The 19,925-nt window shown below is 42.2% G+C and overlaps 1 protein-coding gene across 6 annotated transcripts in view; it reads right to left on the reverse strand.

The window, feature by feature from the left end:
• LOC124465506 (multidrug resistance-associated protein 1-like) overlaps positions 1–6,698 on the reverse strand; it is a 167,021-nt gene extending 160,323 nt beyond the window's left edge. For 5 of the 6 annotated variants that reach the window (XM_047017325.1, XM_047017326.1, XM_047017324.1 and 2 more), the window contains exons 1-4: positions 5,876–6,445; positions 3,611–3,759; positions 2,895–3,515; positions 2,575–2,756 (exon numbers count right to left, since the gene is read on the reverse strand). In XM_047017325.1, coding sequence (XP_046873281.1) covers positions 2,575–2,756; positions 2,895–3,515; positions 3,611–3,759; positions 5,876–6,009 — 1,086 coding nt within the window. In that variant the 5' untranslated portion in view covers positions 6,010–6,445. Of the gene's footprint in view, positions 1–2,574; positions 2,757–2,894; positions 3,516–3,610; positions 3,760–5,875; positions 6,446–6,496 lie in introns of those variants that run through there. The other variant, XM_047017327.1, reaches the window with a different exon arrangement.
• Positions 6,699–19,925: the final 13,227 nt, after the last annotated feature.

Below are 19,925 nucleotides of genomic sequence, written 5' to 3' on the forward strand. Positions count from 1 at the left end.
CATTTTTTTAAAATGTGACATTACGTACTATACATGCAAATCTTAGCTAAATGACTTAAATGTATTCGCTCACTTTTCGATCAGTCCTCCGACACCACAACACGATACTGAGTATAACAGTGCAACAGCTCAAACACAGGCAGGGATACAGTAGCAACGCTAGTGCTTAATAAATATTTAGCTGCTAGGCTCCATGACGCCGGGTAAGAAGGGCTCGTGAAACTACTCACCAAAAGAACGAAGGGCAACACACTTGTCTGGCAGATTAAGACGTTCGTAGGAACCTAGCGAAAAATAACCTAAACTTTCCAAGACTTTTAGCTAGGTTTATAGGTACCTAGAGAAAAATAGCCTCAACTTTCCTAGACTTTTAGCTACGGTACTAATGCAGAAGGAACACTGATATCGCTGTCTTACTAAAACGTCATATTTATGCGTTGTTTCTAACGTGTGCTGACATTGTGCACACCCAATTAATTCAAAATTTGTAGGTCGCACATGCGCAAGTGTTTGTAAAAAATGCTTGTACTGTCTCAAAAATTGGTCGCAAAATGCGACCATTTGGTCGCAGTCTGGAGCCCTGACCCAGACGCTCCCACGTTACTCCGCTCCTCATTTCCCTCCACTGGCTACCCATCACGGCCCGCATCAGATTCACCCATCACCTTCCGAGCAGTGAACGGGACTGCACCAGACTACATCAAGTCTCTCCTGCAGCCTTACACCCCCACCTGCCACCTATGGTCTTCGTCAGACAACTGCCTGGTGGTCCCACCGCTCAAGACCGCCCGGTCCCAACACAAGCTGTTCTCCTGCCTGGTCCCCCAGTGGTGGAATCAACTCCCCACCTCCATCAGAGACACAGACTGTCTCTCCACCTTCAAGAGAAGGCTCAAGACGCACTTGTTCCGGGAGTACAACGGTACTTTGGAATGGTTTGCTGAACCCAATGCTAGTTTCCTCAAGGATCACAATGACTCTTGCTCAGAGACTTGTTGCTCTTGTTGGTTAGTGGTAACTGATTTAAACTGTTGTATTCGCTGCAAAATATTCAATTTTAGTTAATCTTATTTTAATTTTTACTGTTGCTTGCTTTTTCTACAGGTACACTTGCACTTAAGAGATTCATGTTGTTTAATTGTAACTTGCTTAACTACATCCTCTTATGGTTCTTTCCTTTGGCACTTATTTTTGGGTTGTTCACAATGTGTGCTTCTTGTTTTGGCTACCCGCAATGCTTTTGGGCTATCTTGTTATTATCAGTGACCTATACACTTTGTAAAGTTCTCTCTTGGAAGTCGCTTTGGATAAAAGCGTCTGCTAAATGAATAAATGTAAATGTAAAATGACCAAAGCTAATACTCAAAACACAGTCGGAGCACAGCTAGCTAATCAGCGTCAGCCCCCTTTGGGTACCCAGCATGTAGTGTGGTATGTCAAATAGGCAAAGACTTGTGGAATATAGTGCGGTTACAACAACCGTGCGAGGGATTTCAGTTGTTGTGTTTGTTCAGTTAGATGTTTGTAATGTTATTGTTTATCAGTTAACATAATATTGTTGATCACACTGTTTGTGCATGTTGTGTATTTTAATGGGACCAGAGAGTCGGCTGCTGTGCTGCCATAGGCTATTCTAGCAAGGAGCTGAACCTAAGCTCTGCCCTAGCCCATTCGCCCACATGATTATTGTTAATTGTGCATTGACTGAGATTCTGGAAAGAGATCAACTCAAGGAGAGTTACATAATCTGGTGTTTTTCAGCCATCTTGGAGAAAATATGTCAATTGTGGGAAGCATGTGTTTGGACTACCCCTAAACCTCCTGCGGCCGCCTCAGCATTTCTGCCTTGGCATGACCTGTGCTGGGAGAGAGGGAAACAGCATGGATGGAAGTTGTTTGTGGGCAGATGTGTCTTTATATAAGGTGAAATAGAATAAGAAATTCAATACAAAATAGCTGAAAGGGGTGTATTTATGTAAATTTCACATTGCCTCAATATCTTTGTGTCAATAAATTAAATATCATTTTGACTGATGGTTTTTCAAATCTTATTGATTTGAAATTACATCAGCCTATTGTTGTTGGCCAAACATGATGTCGTGTTGCTCTCTTGTTGTCAAACTCTTGACCTTCTACATTGTACATTTTTATAATATTTTGCCATTTTGCAGAGGAACCCGCATCGCTGCTTGCAGCTATATTTATAAATTAAAATGTAATTTTTCAACTATGAAAAGGTAAAATCGGTTTTGCAATCAATCGCCCCTTAAAGGGACCAGAACTGTTTGCCATGCTTAGACTGTGTTCAGAACAGCTACATGGTAACCCAGAGCATCTCACTTTATGTGTTTGTAGGAGGAACACTGCTGTGAATTAGATATATTTAAGCAATAAAACCTAAAAAGACCACGAGTTCTCTGTGGATTACAACACCGGACAGGGTTATCTTAAGCCAGAAGCATTGTGGACACACAAACACGACAATAGATAGAACACACATTCTTTTAAGGTTTCATAAATATGTGTTAAAATTGTTATGCATGTGTTTGTGCTTGTGTGACGACTATCCCATACCTTTCTCAGCATGGTGTTGGGCAGCTTGCGGATCTTCTCCACGTGCTCAGCGCTGATGTCCAACTCCCGGCAGCACACCCTGAGCAGGGCGCGGTATGTCAGCTCCTGCCTGTCCAGCTCCACCTCGATGAAGTCGTTCTCACGTGCATTGGGGTTCTGGATACGCACTTTCAAAACCAGCTCTGAGACGACAAAAAAAAACTCAATACCTGGAACATGCCCAGTTATTTTCTTTAAATTACACACATTAAAAACCTCTGTTGCATTCCCAAACATTATGAGTTTGGATGCAGCTAGCAAACATCATGCTAATCCCATACCTTGTACATTGACCGGGAACGTGCTTGTGAAGAAGAAGGGCTGGAAGGCAGGCATGGGCCCCCCAGCAGTCTGACCACAGTTCAGCTGCTGGGGGACTGACTGCTGTCTGGTAGTTGAGGGGTTGGTGCTAGCATTAGCATTAGCCACCTGGGCCTGGCTTCCACTGCTAGTGGTGCTGGGGCTAGGGGAGGGCAGTGCAGATGAACACACAGGCCCGTTATGGGTCACCGAGTATGGGTACTCTCCATGGTTGGCTAGATTGGGCTCCACTGAGAGGTCCATAGGCAGGGCTTCGTTAGCAGTGTGCATTGCCAGGCTGGATGACACTCCATTCTGCTCAGAAACTGGGACGAAAGCTCCTTCCCTGGGGCCTGTGGGATCGGCTGGTAGGCTTTGTAGTTGCAGAAGTTGCTGTGACTCGTGGGTGGGAAAGAGGGAAGCTGGGTCGCTGTGTGGGTCCTCTGAGTGGTCTCCGCCTGAACCATTTTGGTTTGACAGCGGTTTAAGGACAAGCTCAGCCTTGTTGTCCATTTTACTATACATAAACGGAGGGTTGGAAAGGTAATTTGGGATGAATGGCAACTCAAGCTCTTTGACTTCAGGCACTTCGTCTACCTCGACTGTGGAAACCAAGACAAGTATCAACATTTTCTGAGCAAACAGAAACAGGATTGTCATTGAACACAAGACAAAAGCATAAAAAGTTGCAGCTTGCCTCCCAACAGTCTTTTGATTTCTGGTTTGGAGGTTAGCTGAGCAGCTAACTCATCCTTAGCTGTGAGGATTTCTTTGTCAGCACCAGAGTTCAGCAGGTATGACACCACATGTTTGTGGTTTCGCTTGCAGGCCCAGTGCAAACAGGTCCTGTGGAAGGCAATAAAACCACAATGAATGAACCAACGGCCTGAAATGGTTTGCAGTATGAACAATTAAATAATCAAATTGGCTGAGGGAAGCGTATTAGAAAGCTGCTCTCTAGGGAGTTAGATGGCTGAGCGGTGAGGGAGTCGGGCTAGTAATCAGAAGGTTGCCGGATCGATTCCCCGCTGTGCCAAAATGACATTGTGTCCTTGGGCAAGGCACTTCACCCTACTTGCCTCGGGGGGAATGTCCCTGTACTTACTGTGAATCGCTCTAGATAAGAGCGGCTGCTAAATGACTAAATGTAATTCTAAAGTCATTCTCCTATGCATCTGCTTGTACCTTTCAGACAAAAAGAATAAAAAGTTTCTAATAAACTGCCATATAATATATAAGGGATAATGCCCGACGAGGTGTATATTTTAATAATATAATTTTACAGTATGTTTGACAATAAGATGTGCTAGCTAACCAGCCATGTCACTGTCCCAAAATCAATATCAAGATTTTCACGAACAATATCGCCCATAGTACTAGTTCAGCTACTGGTTGCACTATCAGTAACATTGCACTACTGTACCTCACTGTACCTCGCCACCAGGCTCCTGTATGGTCATTGACTTAGTCACTGATCTGCAAATTTGCACTATTGTACTGTACTCGACTTAGGTTAGAATAGGTCATAGGGATGAAACAGGTTTTATGTGCATTTAGGGTTAGTATAATGTACTATTTATTGTTATCTGTAATTTAGGAAGTTTTAGTATTAGGGTTAGTATAGTCGATTATTTATTGCTATCTGTATATTTAGGAAGTTTCACTTATTTAAGCTCAGCATAGATGTAAATTATTTTCTGTGTACTTATATGTTATGTTATGCCAGGTGCTTGCGTTGTCTTGTCTTAAGAATCTCAGTGCCCAGTCTAACCTTGTGTTGTTCTGTGTACCTGACAAATAAAATACTTGAACTACTAGGCTACAGTATGGCCGCAGCCTGTGGAGCGAGTTGAATAGCAAATGGATTTGAGATGACCGCATCAAAGTTGACATTTTCTCCAAACAGTGATTATAATTTGACAGTATGTTTAACAACAACACTAGCCAACTATCGAGCCATGTCATTGTCCCCAAATAAAATCAATATTTTTAAGAAGAAAAAAATGGGCCATGTGTAGAGTTGCTGCTACTGTCGTGTTGGCCGCAGACTGTGTAAAGTAGGCCAACATTGACTAGCGAGGTGAATAGCGAATGGGATGCGAGATGAGCGGTTACGTGACACTGACACACTACATTCAGAAAAGAAACATTTCTCAAATAGGTTAAAATAAATATTGAAGTCACTCGTTGTTGTAAATACAAGTAAGCTTGTTAAAGTCTTTCAAAATTGTAAATGGAGGCTTTGACTCTTTCAATGTTGTTATGGTTACTTATTTCAGATATTTTGTACAGGCTCCTGTGTAGCCAGCGAAATCATTTAGAACGGTGAAAAGACCATTTAGCTGCAATGACGCAGTAGGTGTCCATTATGTAAGGGATAATGTATAGAACGCCGGTCATTATCGGGAAAATAAGCCCCGACAGGGCGAACAGCACCCCGACGCGAAGCGGAGGGCAACGGAGTAGGCTGGGGTTGAAAAGTTACCGGACTACTTGCGGAGTGCTACAAAAGACGTGAATCCGAGGCAAAAAGGCCACTCCGCTTCGCGTCGTGTCTAACAACTCCCCTTACCTGTTCTAAAATCAGCGTAAACCACGGCCTCTTGGGGCTTATTGCTTAAATAATAGGCATTACATTATTATTTCATACAAGTCATCCAGTGCCGAAACTAGCGAATCAGCTGTCAGGAGGGTGTGTAGTTTAACAGACGGCAAAAAAATTGCAGGATTTAGGATCGTGGAAAGTTGGACTACTGAATGAGCTTGCTGGCCAGCAACATTAATTGGATACAAGTATTTTTATCCAGCCTCGCTCCACAAAAATATTTTAAAATGCCAATTTTCAACACAGAAGCACGTTGTTTTACACAGCAGATTTGAATTGCAGTTGAGTGATGGAAAGCTTTAAATACTAAACTCGTTCTTTACGTCATCTAAATATTTGTCAGTTTAAAATATTTACCATCCATTTATTTCATTTTGTGAGTTGACATTTACTCCGCTTCCTACTAAATTCCGCACTTCGTCAATGTCCCCAAGCGCAGATGCCTCTCTCAACCGCTCCTGCAATTCCTTATCCAGCGAAGTTGTTGACATTTTGAATTGATGATTAATGGGTCGGTGTCATAGAAAACTGTAATACGTTAATGTCTACTCTTACTTAGCTCAGAATGGCTCGAAATAGCTTTAGCTACATCTAGCTAGCGAGACTGTTGTCAACAGACTATGCCAGCTACTGTCGGTTAGCTTCCTGGCTACCAGCTAGCTCTAACTAGCTTACGTTTCGACTAGCACAAGTTGATGATGTTCGCAGATAATAGCTGGTTGTTCTTCTCATCGGACACAACTAATTTTCAACGCTAACCAAACTAGGGGATTTGGCTACATATATCGCCACACCTCCGGTCACAACGCTTAAATTGAATAACGTGTTAGCTATATAGTCTGCGCTCCGGCGATGGGCTGTCAACTACTCCTCCCATGTCGGGGGGCAGTTTTTGCTGTAACAACAGTGAGCTCCTCGCTTTGAGTTCCTCCCTAGACGTTGTTTGATCACAGCAGACAGCAACATTGAACCCAATACCTGGGGCCCATTCTCCGTACATCGCTAACTCAGTTAGCTAGATTTGATGGTTGACGATTTGTCATTATCTTGGATTGTTCGGTTCTTCGAAGCTCATCCTGGATTTGGTGTCATAGCAACATATCCGCAAGCATAAACCTGCTCGGGAGCAGGTTTATTTTATGTAAACACGATTAGATTGAGGCTTTACAAGCGTTTGTGATACAGGAAGTCTGTCACAGACATGTCTTGTCCGTTTTTACTACAGGAACCTGTTGGAGAAGGTGCAAGAATAATGAGCATCATTTAACATGAAACCGAATTGCTCATTGCGTGATAGATAAGCTCCTTAAGCACAGCGCGATATGCTAGCCTTAACTTTTTGAGAGGATAGCCTATCGTTTTTTTGTGAGGGTGTCATTTACAAAATATATTTGTTGAAACCACATCATATGATTTACTAGTAAAGATGATAAATGAAAATATGAAAGTATGAAAAAAATAATAAATAGGCCTATCTTACTGTAATAAGCGATAAAACGCGTGGTCACTACTCTACATTTAATTTGGTCTGGTACTTTTTGCCAGCCTTCTCTCTTGGATTTTGCAGGCCTATATGATCCCTTGGATAGTATATCCCTAGCCTGACGTTGTCATACTCATAATTCTAGTCAGAATATGAGTCTGAGAACTCTCCGTTGGGCTTTGACTACAGGGCGTGTTTCAAACGAGCCTGGAAAACAAATGCCTCTTAGCTCAATTGGATAAATCTACAACCAATCAGAGCAACAGAGTATGTGACGTGTGTTAAGCGCCGCATAGTTGTTGTCAACAGAACAAAACTGAAAGGCAGCTAAATCTTTACTGACTAAACTGCAAGCAGACTTGAAGTATGCTTGAGCAATGTATACAAACGATTTTTGCCGGTGTTGTAAAATTAATTTAAGGGTAGGGGGAGTACTTGTTCACACGGTCAACCTTTTAGAGCGAAACAATAAAGGGCAATGCATATACGAACAAGTTCTCCGTTTAGGATTACAACTCCACAAAAGAAAAGGAGAAACCACAATGGCCACTGGGTTTTCATTGTGTCCCATCACCTTCTTCGCGACCATCGGGGCCAGCTGATAAATTAAACTTTTACCGAATCCCGTAGGAAGGACGGCAAAAACATATTTTCCATTGACAAATGCCTTGATTGCGTCTCTCTGTTCCTCTTTCAAAATTAATGCGCTGTCGATGTCTTCTAAAATAGACTCGATGGCAGAATCATAACATCCCAGATCTCCAGCGGTAGCCATGTTTGTTCAAAACGAATTCAACTTAAGCGCTCTTTTGTGTCGTGGGTGATTACGTTACTGTTGATCATCTGTCCATCATCGTATAAAGCCCACCCTGGCAATTTCATTGGTTCGCCCAGATTCTGGTTTTCTGTAGTTGGTCCCCAATACGAGACCCTCCAGACCCAACTTCCCGACCCAATTTTTTGGGGGGCGGGGAGAAGTTGGGCTGGCAGCCAGGCTAGTATATCCCTGTAATTTAGACCAATGTTAGCAGTCAACTAAGCATGGTTAGTGTCTGTATTACATTGATGAATTACTGTGCAGGAAAAACAGCACCCTGAAGCTAAAGATGTAGAGCAGGTTGGTGGCGAATCAGCATCAGGGGTTCAGGTGAGAAGTTGAATAGTCCATTTTGGTAAAGATTCCATGAAATTGCTGTTTTTAAGGGATGTTTAGACAATGTTACCCATGAATGTTCTCATTTACACTTATACTTGTAGGTAGTAAAAAGGTGCTATAAATTTGGGATGCCCAAATATAATTAATTATTTAATTGCTCAGAAGTCCAGTACAGATGATGTAGGCTCCATCATTTTTTTTATTTATTGGTGGGGGGGGGGGGGGGGGGGGGGGGGGGGGGGGGGGGCAGTGTCCCTACCAAAACTGAGACCAAACCCACGCCCTTGGATACTGATATTTTTGTCTGTTATAATTTAATTACCAATCCCTCTCTCTAATATATATTGATACAAATCATAGTAATAATAATATGTATTTAAAAATCTTTTGCGTGGGGGAGGCTTCTGCTAGCCTGGTCCTAACCAGACCCTCGTACATTTCATTTGTACAGAGGGTCTGGGACATAGAGTTAATATAACTAGAGTAAGCTACTTTTGTCTTCCAAGATGGCGTCCCCATTCATTTCTATGAAAAGTGCTCAGTGGCGCAGTGAGGCAAGCGAGAGCGCGAGACTGGGCGCGGCCATATTTCAACTTCCGTGTCTTCCGATCTAGCTTTAAACAGTGGCTCTTTTTTTCCCTAGCTCCGAGACCTCGGGCACGCTTGCAACTAGCTGTACACGTCATACTTTGCGACAACCAGTCGCGAGCATAGATTTATATGGTTCCGAGCGTGTGAGCTAAGGCAAAATGTATGGGCAGAAAGTCCGATAAGAATCAAAGACATGATGCAAACTTAACGGAAATGTATTCTGTCACTGTATAGTATTCCTTCTACTTGTTTTCTTAGAAATAGGCTATAGGGCTAAATATAGGGCTATTCTAGATGGAACTCATCACATATGTTGCTTTTTTTCTTTGTGATTTGAGTATGATTTCCAATGCATTGTATCGGATGAAATAAACTGTTAACATGAACAGCTCCGTCGTTGTTCTCGCCAGGCAAAGAAAGCTTAATAGTTATTTAGGTAATCAAAATCTTCCATAATGCAGACTTACCATAGCTTACTGTCAACTTTATATTTAAACGAAATGCCACGAAATTCACACTGCCTTTAATTTATCATCGGTGTAGAAATGTGGCCTGTGTTTTATATGTTCAACCTAGAAAACCAAACGTCTATTAATGGATATAATGTGATTTAACAAGACATGTTAATAATGTAATAAATAAAAGCTTAAGAAGTGTGTCTAAAATATACTTTATTGAACATTTGTCTCTGAAAGGGGCATATTCATTGAACCATATAGGCTACAAGACGTTACCATCAGATGTAAGTGGGGGTGAAACATAGTCACTGAGGACCTTCATTGTCCCACAAAAGCAGTCTGGCACAATCAAAAAAAGAATAATGGGTGTGTTTAACAAAAGCTTCTGAAGGCAAGACTAATATTATTTAAATACATATCATTTAATATTGTGGTTAACAGTTACAGTGTTAATCTTTGTCTTTGCTCCAGATAGACATGTCAACAATCTATGCTCGCGCTTAACATAATATCTTTGCCATCATGTCATGAATGTTTTTACAAAAAATCCAATCCGTTTTAAAATAACGTGAATAAACTATATTAACAACATTTCATGTATGTGTGACAACGATGTGCTAAACTTGCCACAACAAGGCAGGCAACTCAAGCCATTTCTCCCTATGCTCATTCAATTTAAGTCTATGGCTCATTCAGCTCAATGTAAATCGGCTATCGGCCAATGTGAACTTTGGTGCTCGTGCTCTGTTAGTATCCGCGAGCACATTTGCAGGCAACTTTTATTGACGTTAGCAAATAAATGGGGTGCTAGTTTACCCATTTCGGATTGGTCCCAAACTTAGCAAAAATTGGGAAAAATTCTTCTATGAAAAAGCTAGTAGTATGAGCCAGGTTCGAGAATCGAACAAAAATTATTGGGGGAGATAATTTTGTAAATGTTGACTGGAGTTAATAGAATAAAAACGACCGGAAGAGTCGGAAACCTAACCGTAATGCAATACCACCTACATCCACCGGGGCCGTTGCTTCAAGCCGAGGGGCGAGGGCTTGGTCTGGGATCTCTCGATTGACAAACGTTAACTTCCTTGAAGGCGGGTCCTCTGTTGAAGTTTAAAACTATTGGATCCGCCCAGAGCCACTCTGATTTGCCATAACCAATCGCAAGCGTTAGCCTTAGCCAACTCCTTCACCACTACTGTAACGGAGCTAGCTGCCGTAGCTGGAAAATCAAACTCTTCCCGAACCCCGTGGGGAGGAGGGCCACAACATCATGGCCACCAACAAAACTCAGCAAGGAACGTTCTTGCTCCGGCTTTAACCTATATTCGGCAGCGTTGCCACAACCGCAGAATAGTTTTGCTCGCATCTTTTTCCGCCGCCATTACTGAACTACTCAAACAAGTGCACGACATTAACGTCATCGTTCTCAGCCACTGCCTCTGTTCGCTGATTGTACCTACAAAAAATTTTTTTCTGGAAACCGACTTCAGAACCGACATCCCAGACCTAGTACAGAAGCAAAATCCAAATTGAGCGGAAGTACGTAGGACGGGCAGAGCCAGGCTAGGCTTCTGTAGCCTGACGTTGTCATACTCATAATTCTAGTCAGAATATGAGTCTGAGAACTCTCCGTTGGGCTTTGACTACAGGGCGTGTTTCAAACGAGCCTGGAAAACAAATGCCTCTTCGCTCAATTGGATAGATCTACAACCAATCAGAGCAACAGAGTATGTGACGTATGTTAAGCACCGCATAGTTGTTATCAACATAACTAAACTACAAGCAGACTTGAAGTATGCTTGAAGAATGAATACAAACGATTTTTGCCTGTGTTGTAAAATTAATTAAGGGTAGGGAGAGTAGGCTACTTGTTCACACGGTCAACCTTTTTGAGCGAAACAATAAAGGGCAATGCATATACGAAGTTCTCCGTTTAGGATTACAACTCCATCAGGGCCAGCTGATAAATTAAACTTTTACCGAATCCCGTAGGAAGGACGACAAAAACATATTTTCCATCGACAAATGCCTTGATTGCGTCTCTCTGTTCCTCTTTCAAAATTAATGCGCTGTCGATGTCTTCTAAAACAGACTCGATGGCAGTATCACAACATCCCAGATCTCCAGCGGTAGCCATGTTTGTTCAAAACGAATTCAACTTAAGCGCTCTTTTGTGACGTGGGTGATTACTTTACTGTTGATCATCTGTCCATCATCGTATAAAGCCCGCCCTGGCAATTTCATTGGTTCGCCCAGATTCTGGTTTTCTGTAGTTGGTCCCCAATACGAGACCCTCCAGACCCAATTTCCTGAACAAATTTCTTTTGGGCGGGGAGAAGTTGGGCTGGCAGCCAGGCTAAGGCTTCTGCCCCGTGCCCCTGAAAACCTGGCCAGAGAATGTTCTGACCTGGCCCTGCAAACGGTATGGTTTAGGTTTACTTCATGGCGCGAATAGATGGAGTGGCAGTTTGTTTCGAGTTAGTTGCTCATAAATCTACGGGAGACTGTCGAATTTGTGTGCGTCCATGTATACGCAAGTTTGACTTTTTATCTCGTCTTAATATGTTCGTGATACCCAGATAGCACCTGATTCCGCGCCGGATCTGACTGAGTTCCGGCAGATCCGCGTAACAGTCGCATCCGTTTTGCAGATCCGTTCCAGATCTGATACAAATGCTACATTCTAAGTATCATTTTACGGAACTGGCCCGTTTTTGGAACGGATTCGGACATTTCTCTATTATTAATTTTACACTTAAATTTGCTCAGTCTATTCTCGTCATTGACGACGTCTTAATCGAGTTTCAAACACCTTTCACACATTCCCTGACATAAAAAGTATTGGACATTGAGTGTTTAAAAGACAGCTTGCACATTTAATAGTCTATTAGCCTACGTTAATAACATTGTCATTTAGCCGACTCTTATCCAGTAATAACCTGTGTCATCGGAACATTTTCCTTAACCCTCATTGTGTGCTACACTTTGTATTGTTAGACAATGTCAATGGTCACACTCATAGGTCTACCTGCATTCATAGCCTTCACCCTGATATACACAAGGCCAATTATACACCGTTCTACTCATAATACAACATCAGAAACCATGGTTGGCAAACTCTGTGCAGCCACATGTGGGTGGTTAAACAATAACACACAATTAGCACCACAATGTGTGATTAAAAAGTCAGTCTATGTATAATGGCCAAGACTACAACTTAAGGCCACTTAGGGGCTGCTATACAGACTTAAAACTGTCTATGCCTATAACTAGCTGACGCGCTTTCTTCTACCTTACGCCGCTCCGTAGCTGGCAGTTGAAATTACAGACTCCTTGTTGTCCGTGTTTTGATGGCCCTTTATTGATCACAATGTTCTTCCATTGAACATGCAAGTACATGTGTCCATCATGCTCCATCAACAAACATTTTTACATTCCCATGAGTGTTGCGGTGTGTGCAAATTGATGCGAAATATAAACCAATGAAAATGGCTCTTACATAAGGGATGCAAAACCTGTGCAATATCAAGCCAGTCAACTGCATTAAACTTGTAAGATGGCAGATGTATTGACAGTCTGAACTAACAAACATGAATGTGCATTTTCCAGGAGGGATATCCTTAGCGGAGCTTATGAGAGAAGCCCTCTGGAAATTGTAATGAGGATGTGCAATTATAATAGGGAGGCTATATGGATTGATAACATTGGATAGTCAGTGACACACCAGCCAGGTTGTCACCAAATTGCCTGCCGTGCTAAAAAAACATTTACATAACTTTGTAAAACATTTAAGTAACCAAGCACGACTACACCATCTGATTTCACTTTGTGGCTCCCGTTTAATAAAGAGCAGCAACTCAATTGTAAAATCAGCTGGTATGGTGGTTGTTTGAATGAAAACCCACACCCTCTTGGCACTTGATTGCTGTACACAATTGACAAATGAGTCGAAACAACAGCTATATTTGTGGAATGGAGAATGGTTGTTATAGCAGGAAGTAAGAAGAAGCACACAGAAGTCCCCAACACTGTTGATGATGGGCAGCAGATCACCAGGAAGAATCTTTAACGCTCTGCTCACTGGAAAATAAAAGTAGTAAGTACATTTAGTCATTTAGCAGATGCTCTTACAGAAACTGCCAAGAAAATTTAACTCATCTTGCTACAAAACCATGTTAAATTTTTGCTCATTACATGCTAAATAAGAGTCACCATAAACAACAACCCACTGGCAATCAGAACATAACATTAGAAGAGGAGGAGTAATCCAACAGGCCTACTCTGGTAATTAAGGAGGTGTTTAGTTGGTTAAATAGCCGAGCTAGCTCATGACTTGAAGGTATTTTTGACATAATTTGACTGTTAGACTTTTGAAGTGCATAGCAACTATCAGTTAAACATTTACTTTTGCAGTATACCGATAGACCTCGTATATTACTCTACATCCCAAGCTGTATATAAAAACAACGTTAAAACGGTACAAACAAGTACTGTAAATGTTTTTGTCCAGTTATAATCAACAAGCGGCAAGCTGATCGCACAAGATGGCAGTCTCGTGAATTTGTGGCTAAACATTCAGACAAAAGCTGTTATTTGGGGCAGTTTGTTAGCCTGGCTGCCAGCCCAACTTCTCCCGGTCGGGAAGTTGGGTCTGGAGGGTCTCGTATTGGGGACCAACTACAGAAAACCAGAATCTGGACGAACCAATGAAATTGCCAGGGCGGGCTTTATACGATGATGGACAGATGATCAACAGTAACGTAATCACCCACGTCACAAAAGAGCGCTTAAGTTGAATTTGTTTTGAACAAACATGGCTACCGCTGGAGATCTGGGATGTTATGATTCTGCCATCAAGTCTGTTTTAGAAGACATCGACAGCCCATACATTTTGAAAGAGGAACAGAGAGACACAATCAAGGCATTTGTCGATGGAAAATATGTTTTTGCTGTCCTTCCTACGGGATTCGGTAAAAGTTTAATTTATCAGCTGGCCCTGATGGTCGCGAAGAAGATGGGACACAATGAAAACCCAGTGGCCATCGTGGTTTCTCCTTTTCTTTTGTGGAGTTGTAATCCTAAACGGAGAACTTGTTCGTATATGCATTGCCCTTTATTGTTTCGCTCAAAAAGGTTGACCGTGTGAACAAGTACTCCCCCTACCCTTAAATACATTTTACAACACCGGCAAAAATCGTTTGTATTCATTCTTCAAGCATACTTCAAGTCTGCTTTTAGTTTAGTTATGTTGACAACGGCTGTGTTCGAAATGTCTTAAAATGCGTCCTTCCTTCCTTTTAAGACAGCGAGGTCTGTTCGAAATGTCTTAAATCTTCTCTTCCTGTCTAATAAGATACCTAATAAGATAACGGTCATTTTTTAAGAGAGCATCTGAGCTGCCTTGCTATCTTAATGGCGGGACGTATTACCCATAAGTCTGTGCGCCAGAACCCAAATCAGAATTTTTTTTTAAAAGACGGCGACCGAAGTTCACATCAAAAGTGTTCATAAATGTACGTTTCTTAGCTTTTTTTGCTTATTTTATTAAAAAGTTACCGAGAAATAAACAGTTTAGTATGTAATTATGCCATGATTTATTAACAAAAATTGTCTGAATTCGTTAGCGAGGTATCCGTTAGCCAGGTCGCTATCGGCAGCTGAATATTGTTAACGGGCTTGCTAACATTAGCTCTGGTATTTAGCACTATCTGTATTTAATTCAAGATAGTTAAGAAAGTGAACGGTTGTTTATGATGTGAAATAGTAAATGTGCACTGTAACTGCACACAAAATGTACTGTAAAAAGAACCTGCTATTTAAAAATATATCAAGGTGTCTTACTAAGTAACGCTAACTGTCAGTTGGTTGCTGCTAGCTGTAGTTCGCCAGCAAGATAGCTAGTTAAGAAAGTGAACGATTGTTTATGTTCTAGAAAATGTGCATTGTGACCCCATACAAAATGTACTGTAAAAATAATTTATTTAAAAATATCAAATGTTTTTCATCATATTTTATATCTATGTAGGGTCTTCAACAGAGGTATGTTTATTCATCAAGGCCAGAGGGGAGGCAGAGCACCTTTTTACGGGCCACAAAAACAGTGCCATGGACGGATGGAAGTAAGTACTCCAAAGGCACTCTTCAGCCACAGAGCTACATATCTTATACAATTGGCTGTCTGTTCAGACAGGTGCTCGATACCATTGGCCTTGCGGGCATGGTCAGCCCACTTCAGGCCCGTAAGAAGTGGGACAACTTAAAAACTAAATACAAGGTATGACCAGATAGTCACACATGACCTACCATTGGAATACTGCATGCACCGTTGTGGTATTTACTGTAGTATTTATCTGTAGGAGCTGAAGTGCCCACCTGCGGGCACGGGGACAGACAATGGGGAGGATACGGCTGCCTCGTGGCCATGGTACTCTGCCATGGATGAGCTGCTTGGCCAGAGGCCCGCCATTGTACCACCCGTACTGCGTGCCTCTTTGCCCTGCAGCTCATCCACGGCAGAGCCCAACTCTATGGGTGCAGTGTCCTCCCCACCAAGAAGTGCGTCTTCCTTACCACCGGGAGAGGAGAGCAGCCAGGAGGTTTCCAAGAAGAGGAGATACAGCTTGGCCTTCGTGGGAGAAATGATGGAGAGGTCGGAGGCCTTGGAAATTGAAAGGCAGCGGAGAGAGGTGGAGCGGCAGGAGAGGGCCGATGTTCGATTGGACAGGCTTCTGGCTGTGATGGAGCGGTTGGCCGAAAAATAAAAAATTATAAACATTACCAATTAAACATTTACAGCATTAGTTTTTTTTAAATAAGTACATGAAAATGATGAGACAACAACAGAGTTCAGTTAAGTTAAAATAAGTGTATTTTATTGGAAAGCTCCCCAAGCAAGCACAAGGTCAACAGTGACGAGGAAAAACTCCCATGTAGGAAGAAACCTCGAGAGGGCCCAGGCTCAGGGAGCGACCACCCTCCATGGTCATTTGTGTGATTGAGTGTAGTGAGTAAGGTGGGTGGAGTGAGTGTGCAATGCATCAATCAAATAACTATACAACAATGTATTAATCAAATAACTATATAACAATGTATTAATCAAATAACTATACAACAATGCATCAATCAAATAACTATATAACAATGTATTAATCAAATAACTATATAACAATGCATCAATCAAATAACTATAGAACAATGTATTAATCAAATAACTATATAACAATCATCAATCAAATAACTATATAACAGTGTATTAATCAAATAACTATATAACAATGCATCAATCAAATAACTATATAACAATTTATTAATCAAATAACTATATAACAATGTATTAATCAAATAACTATATAACAATTTATTAATCAAAGAACTATGTAACAATTTATCAACAATAATCGTGTCCAGATGGGAGACACTGAAGTGCGGACAGCTGATCTGCAATGCTGTCTCGCAGGGCACCACCACTTGATGTTTCGCCATGGTCCTTTCCCCCGACGGGCTCCTCAGGGTCCTCTTCATCCGCCGGTAGGACATCATCATTGCCCAGACATACATTGTGAAGCATAGTGCAACACACAATGACATCTGGCACAAATGAGACGTCCACCTCCAAGGCACAGAAAAAGATGGACCTCCACCTGGTCTTCATCATGCCAAAAGCCCGCTCAATGACCGAACAAGCTCTGGCATGATGCGCGTTGAACCTACAAGTGTGGGGAAAAAATGAGTGACATGTAATTACTCGACTTAATCTCTGTGTCATTGCAATTAAAATCACATATTTTAATGTACCAACCTCTGTTGTGCCACTCCCCTAAGTGGATTCTTGTATGGCGTGATGAGGGATATGGGCCTCAGCAGACAGGGGTACCCCCCATCACCCAACAAGAAGGTATCAGGGGGTGGGTACGCGGCAGACTGGAACAGGGGGCTGTGCCTCAGGACCCGGGCGTCGTGGACAGAACCTGGATTACCCAGAAACACATCGATGAAGCGCCCTGCATGGTCACACACCGCCTGCAGCTGTATTGAATGGAACAATTTCATGTTGAAATAATCCTGGCCATGCGGCTCTCCCGGGGACTTGATACGAACATGGCAGCCGTCAATGGCTCCCATGGCCCTGGCAAAAGCCCCATGCCTAGCCAGTCGGGCAAAACCCTCCGATACTTCTCTCTGCCCCTCTGCAGTGGAAGGCAACCTGATGACCCTTGGCATCGCCACGACTACACAGCCACAGACCCGATGGACAACGTTGTGCACCGTGGTCCTGGGCATGTCGAATGCCCTCGACACCACGTGGTACGACGCACCTGTTGATAGAGCAATTCACAGTTTCTGACAATAAATATTTGTTGAGTATATTGAGATTGAAAATGAGCCTTTTGGGCACATTCCAATGCCTGAGGGCCCAGGTAAGACGTACCGCTGGCCAGCCAAAACAGCAACACCAGGACCTCTATGGTTGGCCCCCATCCATGGCACCGCTCCTGGGTGAGCAGCTGCAGCAGACTGGTGATGGAGGCCCTGCTGAGCCGGAAATCAGGGCGGGTGTCTTCCCCAGCAAAATAACGCCGGAGAAGGGGCACTGCCATGTTCAGGCTGGCATACCGTACACCACCCTGAAATTGATGACATGTTAAACAGTTGTTCATCGAATATGCTATTTATTTAAATTCATCCATCCATGACATGGACAGTGCACATTAATGAACATAACTGTAAATATCACATAATGTTCCGTTAACATAATGGTTGTACGGTGATAATTGACATTTTACTGTAATCACGGATAGTATGAAGCTATCGTGGGCGACTACTGTACTGTATTTACCTCAGAAAGGTAAGGTCGACGGTAGCTAGCTAGATGCTGTACGTGGTGATTGTGTCTCGACGATAACTACATACTATAGCAGAATTATGTCACACACGGCAATAATTGACATTTTACTATAATCACGTATTTTCAAAATGATATTTTAAAAACTTACCTCAAAGGAGTACGATGCCAACATCTCCATCCTTGCGCGGTAGGCTCTGCGCTGAGCCCTGTCCTGCTCCATTCGGCACCTCTCCTCCTCCATCCACTCCTGCATAAGCTCATGGACAATGTGCACCATTCTCGCCATTTTTAGAGTATTTCAAACCTAAAACTAACTAACTAAAAGTTTCTCTTAATAACTTTATTTAGATTAACTTGGTTTAGCTTACCTTACAGTACTAGCTAGTACCTAAGCTAACCTAGCTTACCTTGCGGTAACTTAAATTACCTCAACTTTACCTCAAACTACTTTATGGAATCTAACTTAATTTAAATTTTAGCTCAATTTAATTTTAAATACAATAGTGTGACAATAAACTTGAGTGATAATGAAGTCTCGATATCAGTTGAAAGGCACGTTGAAACCGCTGGTCGCTGGAAGATGCAATGCAAATGACTGCCGTCTGACAAAGAGCGCGAGTGCGAGCGCTTAAGTACCCGCAGCGCGATGACGTACATCCTGTCTTAATAGGCTGTTCGAAAACAATGTTTTTTAAGATACCTTACCCCGAAGAGAGCTGTCTCGTTAGACACCTGTCTAGTAAGACATCAAAGATTAAGACAGCTGTCTAAGTTTTCGAACACAGCCAACAACTATGCGGTGCTTAACATACGTCACATACTCTGTTGCTCTGATTGGTTGTAGATCTCTCCAATTGAGCGAAGAGGCATTTGTTTTCCAGGCTCGTTTGAAACACACCCTGTAGTCAAAGCCCAACGGAGAGTTCTCAGACTCATATTCTGACTAGAATTATGAGTATGACAACGTCAGGCTAGCAGTTTGTTAGAGGACACCAGCAAACTAGGTCCCAGACAGCAAAATGTGTTTGGGCCAGATTTGGCCCAGGTCTTCATTAGCATTTGGCGCAGATCCGCTAAACGGACCTGGACCAGGCTCATCCTTTCCAACGGCCCAATACCGGAACAGGTCGGTATTACGGATCAGAAACAGATCTGGGCCAGAACTGGCCCAGAACAGTTATTAATGCCATGACGTGTGGTGCGGATTTGGCGCAGATCCACGACTCACATTAGGGGCGCTGGTCGCTGGTCTGTGATTCATATTTAGGCTATCAGACAATTAAGGGCCAAACAAATACCCACGGCATTTGTAATTTTCAAATTGTTTGTTTAAAATAAAAATAACTAACGAGAACGAGAACAGCACGGCCTACGGGAATATGCACATGTCATTTCTTTCCATTTTCTTTTTCATTTCCATTTCACTTTCATTTATTTTTCATTTCAAACAACAACAAAAAACACAACAAACAAACGAGAACAGCACGGCCTACGGGAATATGCACATATCATTTCATTTCCATTTCCTTTTTCTTTTTCAATTCCATTTCCATTTCACTTTCATTTATTTTTAATTTCAAACAACAACAAAAAACAAAAAAACACATACACTTATTGAGTTCGGTGTGACCGGGCACGGCGGCCACCCCCGCGGTCGCAAGACAGATCAAACCACCTGATTGCATGGTGGTTTATATCCATGTCGGTGACTTTTTCAGAAATGCGATTATTCCTTACTGCTCCTGTAAGACGTACAAAAAGCACACAAAGCAAAGAAACAAAGCGTACATATTAGATTCAATTTTCAAACATTCTTTATTACATGACATTATAGTAAAATGCTTGCACAAATTAATAAGTGTGTCTAAAGTTGT

This window comes from Hypomesus transpacificus, unplaced genomic scaffold (assembly GCF_021917145.1).
Source record: "Hypomesus transpacificus isolate Combined female unplaced genomic scaffold, fHypTra1 scaffold_52, whole genome shotgun sequence".
NCBI classification, from domain to species: Eukaryota; Metazoa; Chordata; class Actinopteri; order Osmeriformes; family Osmeridae; genus Hypomesus; species Hypomesus transpacificus.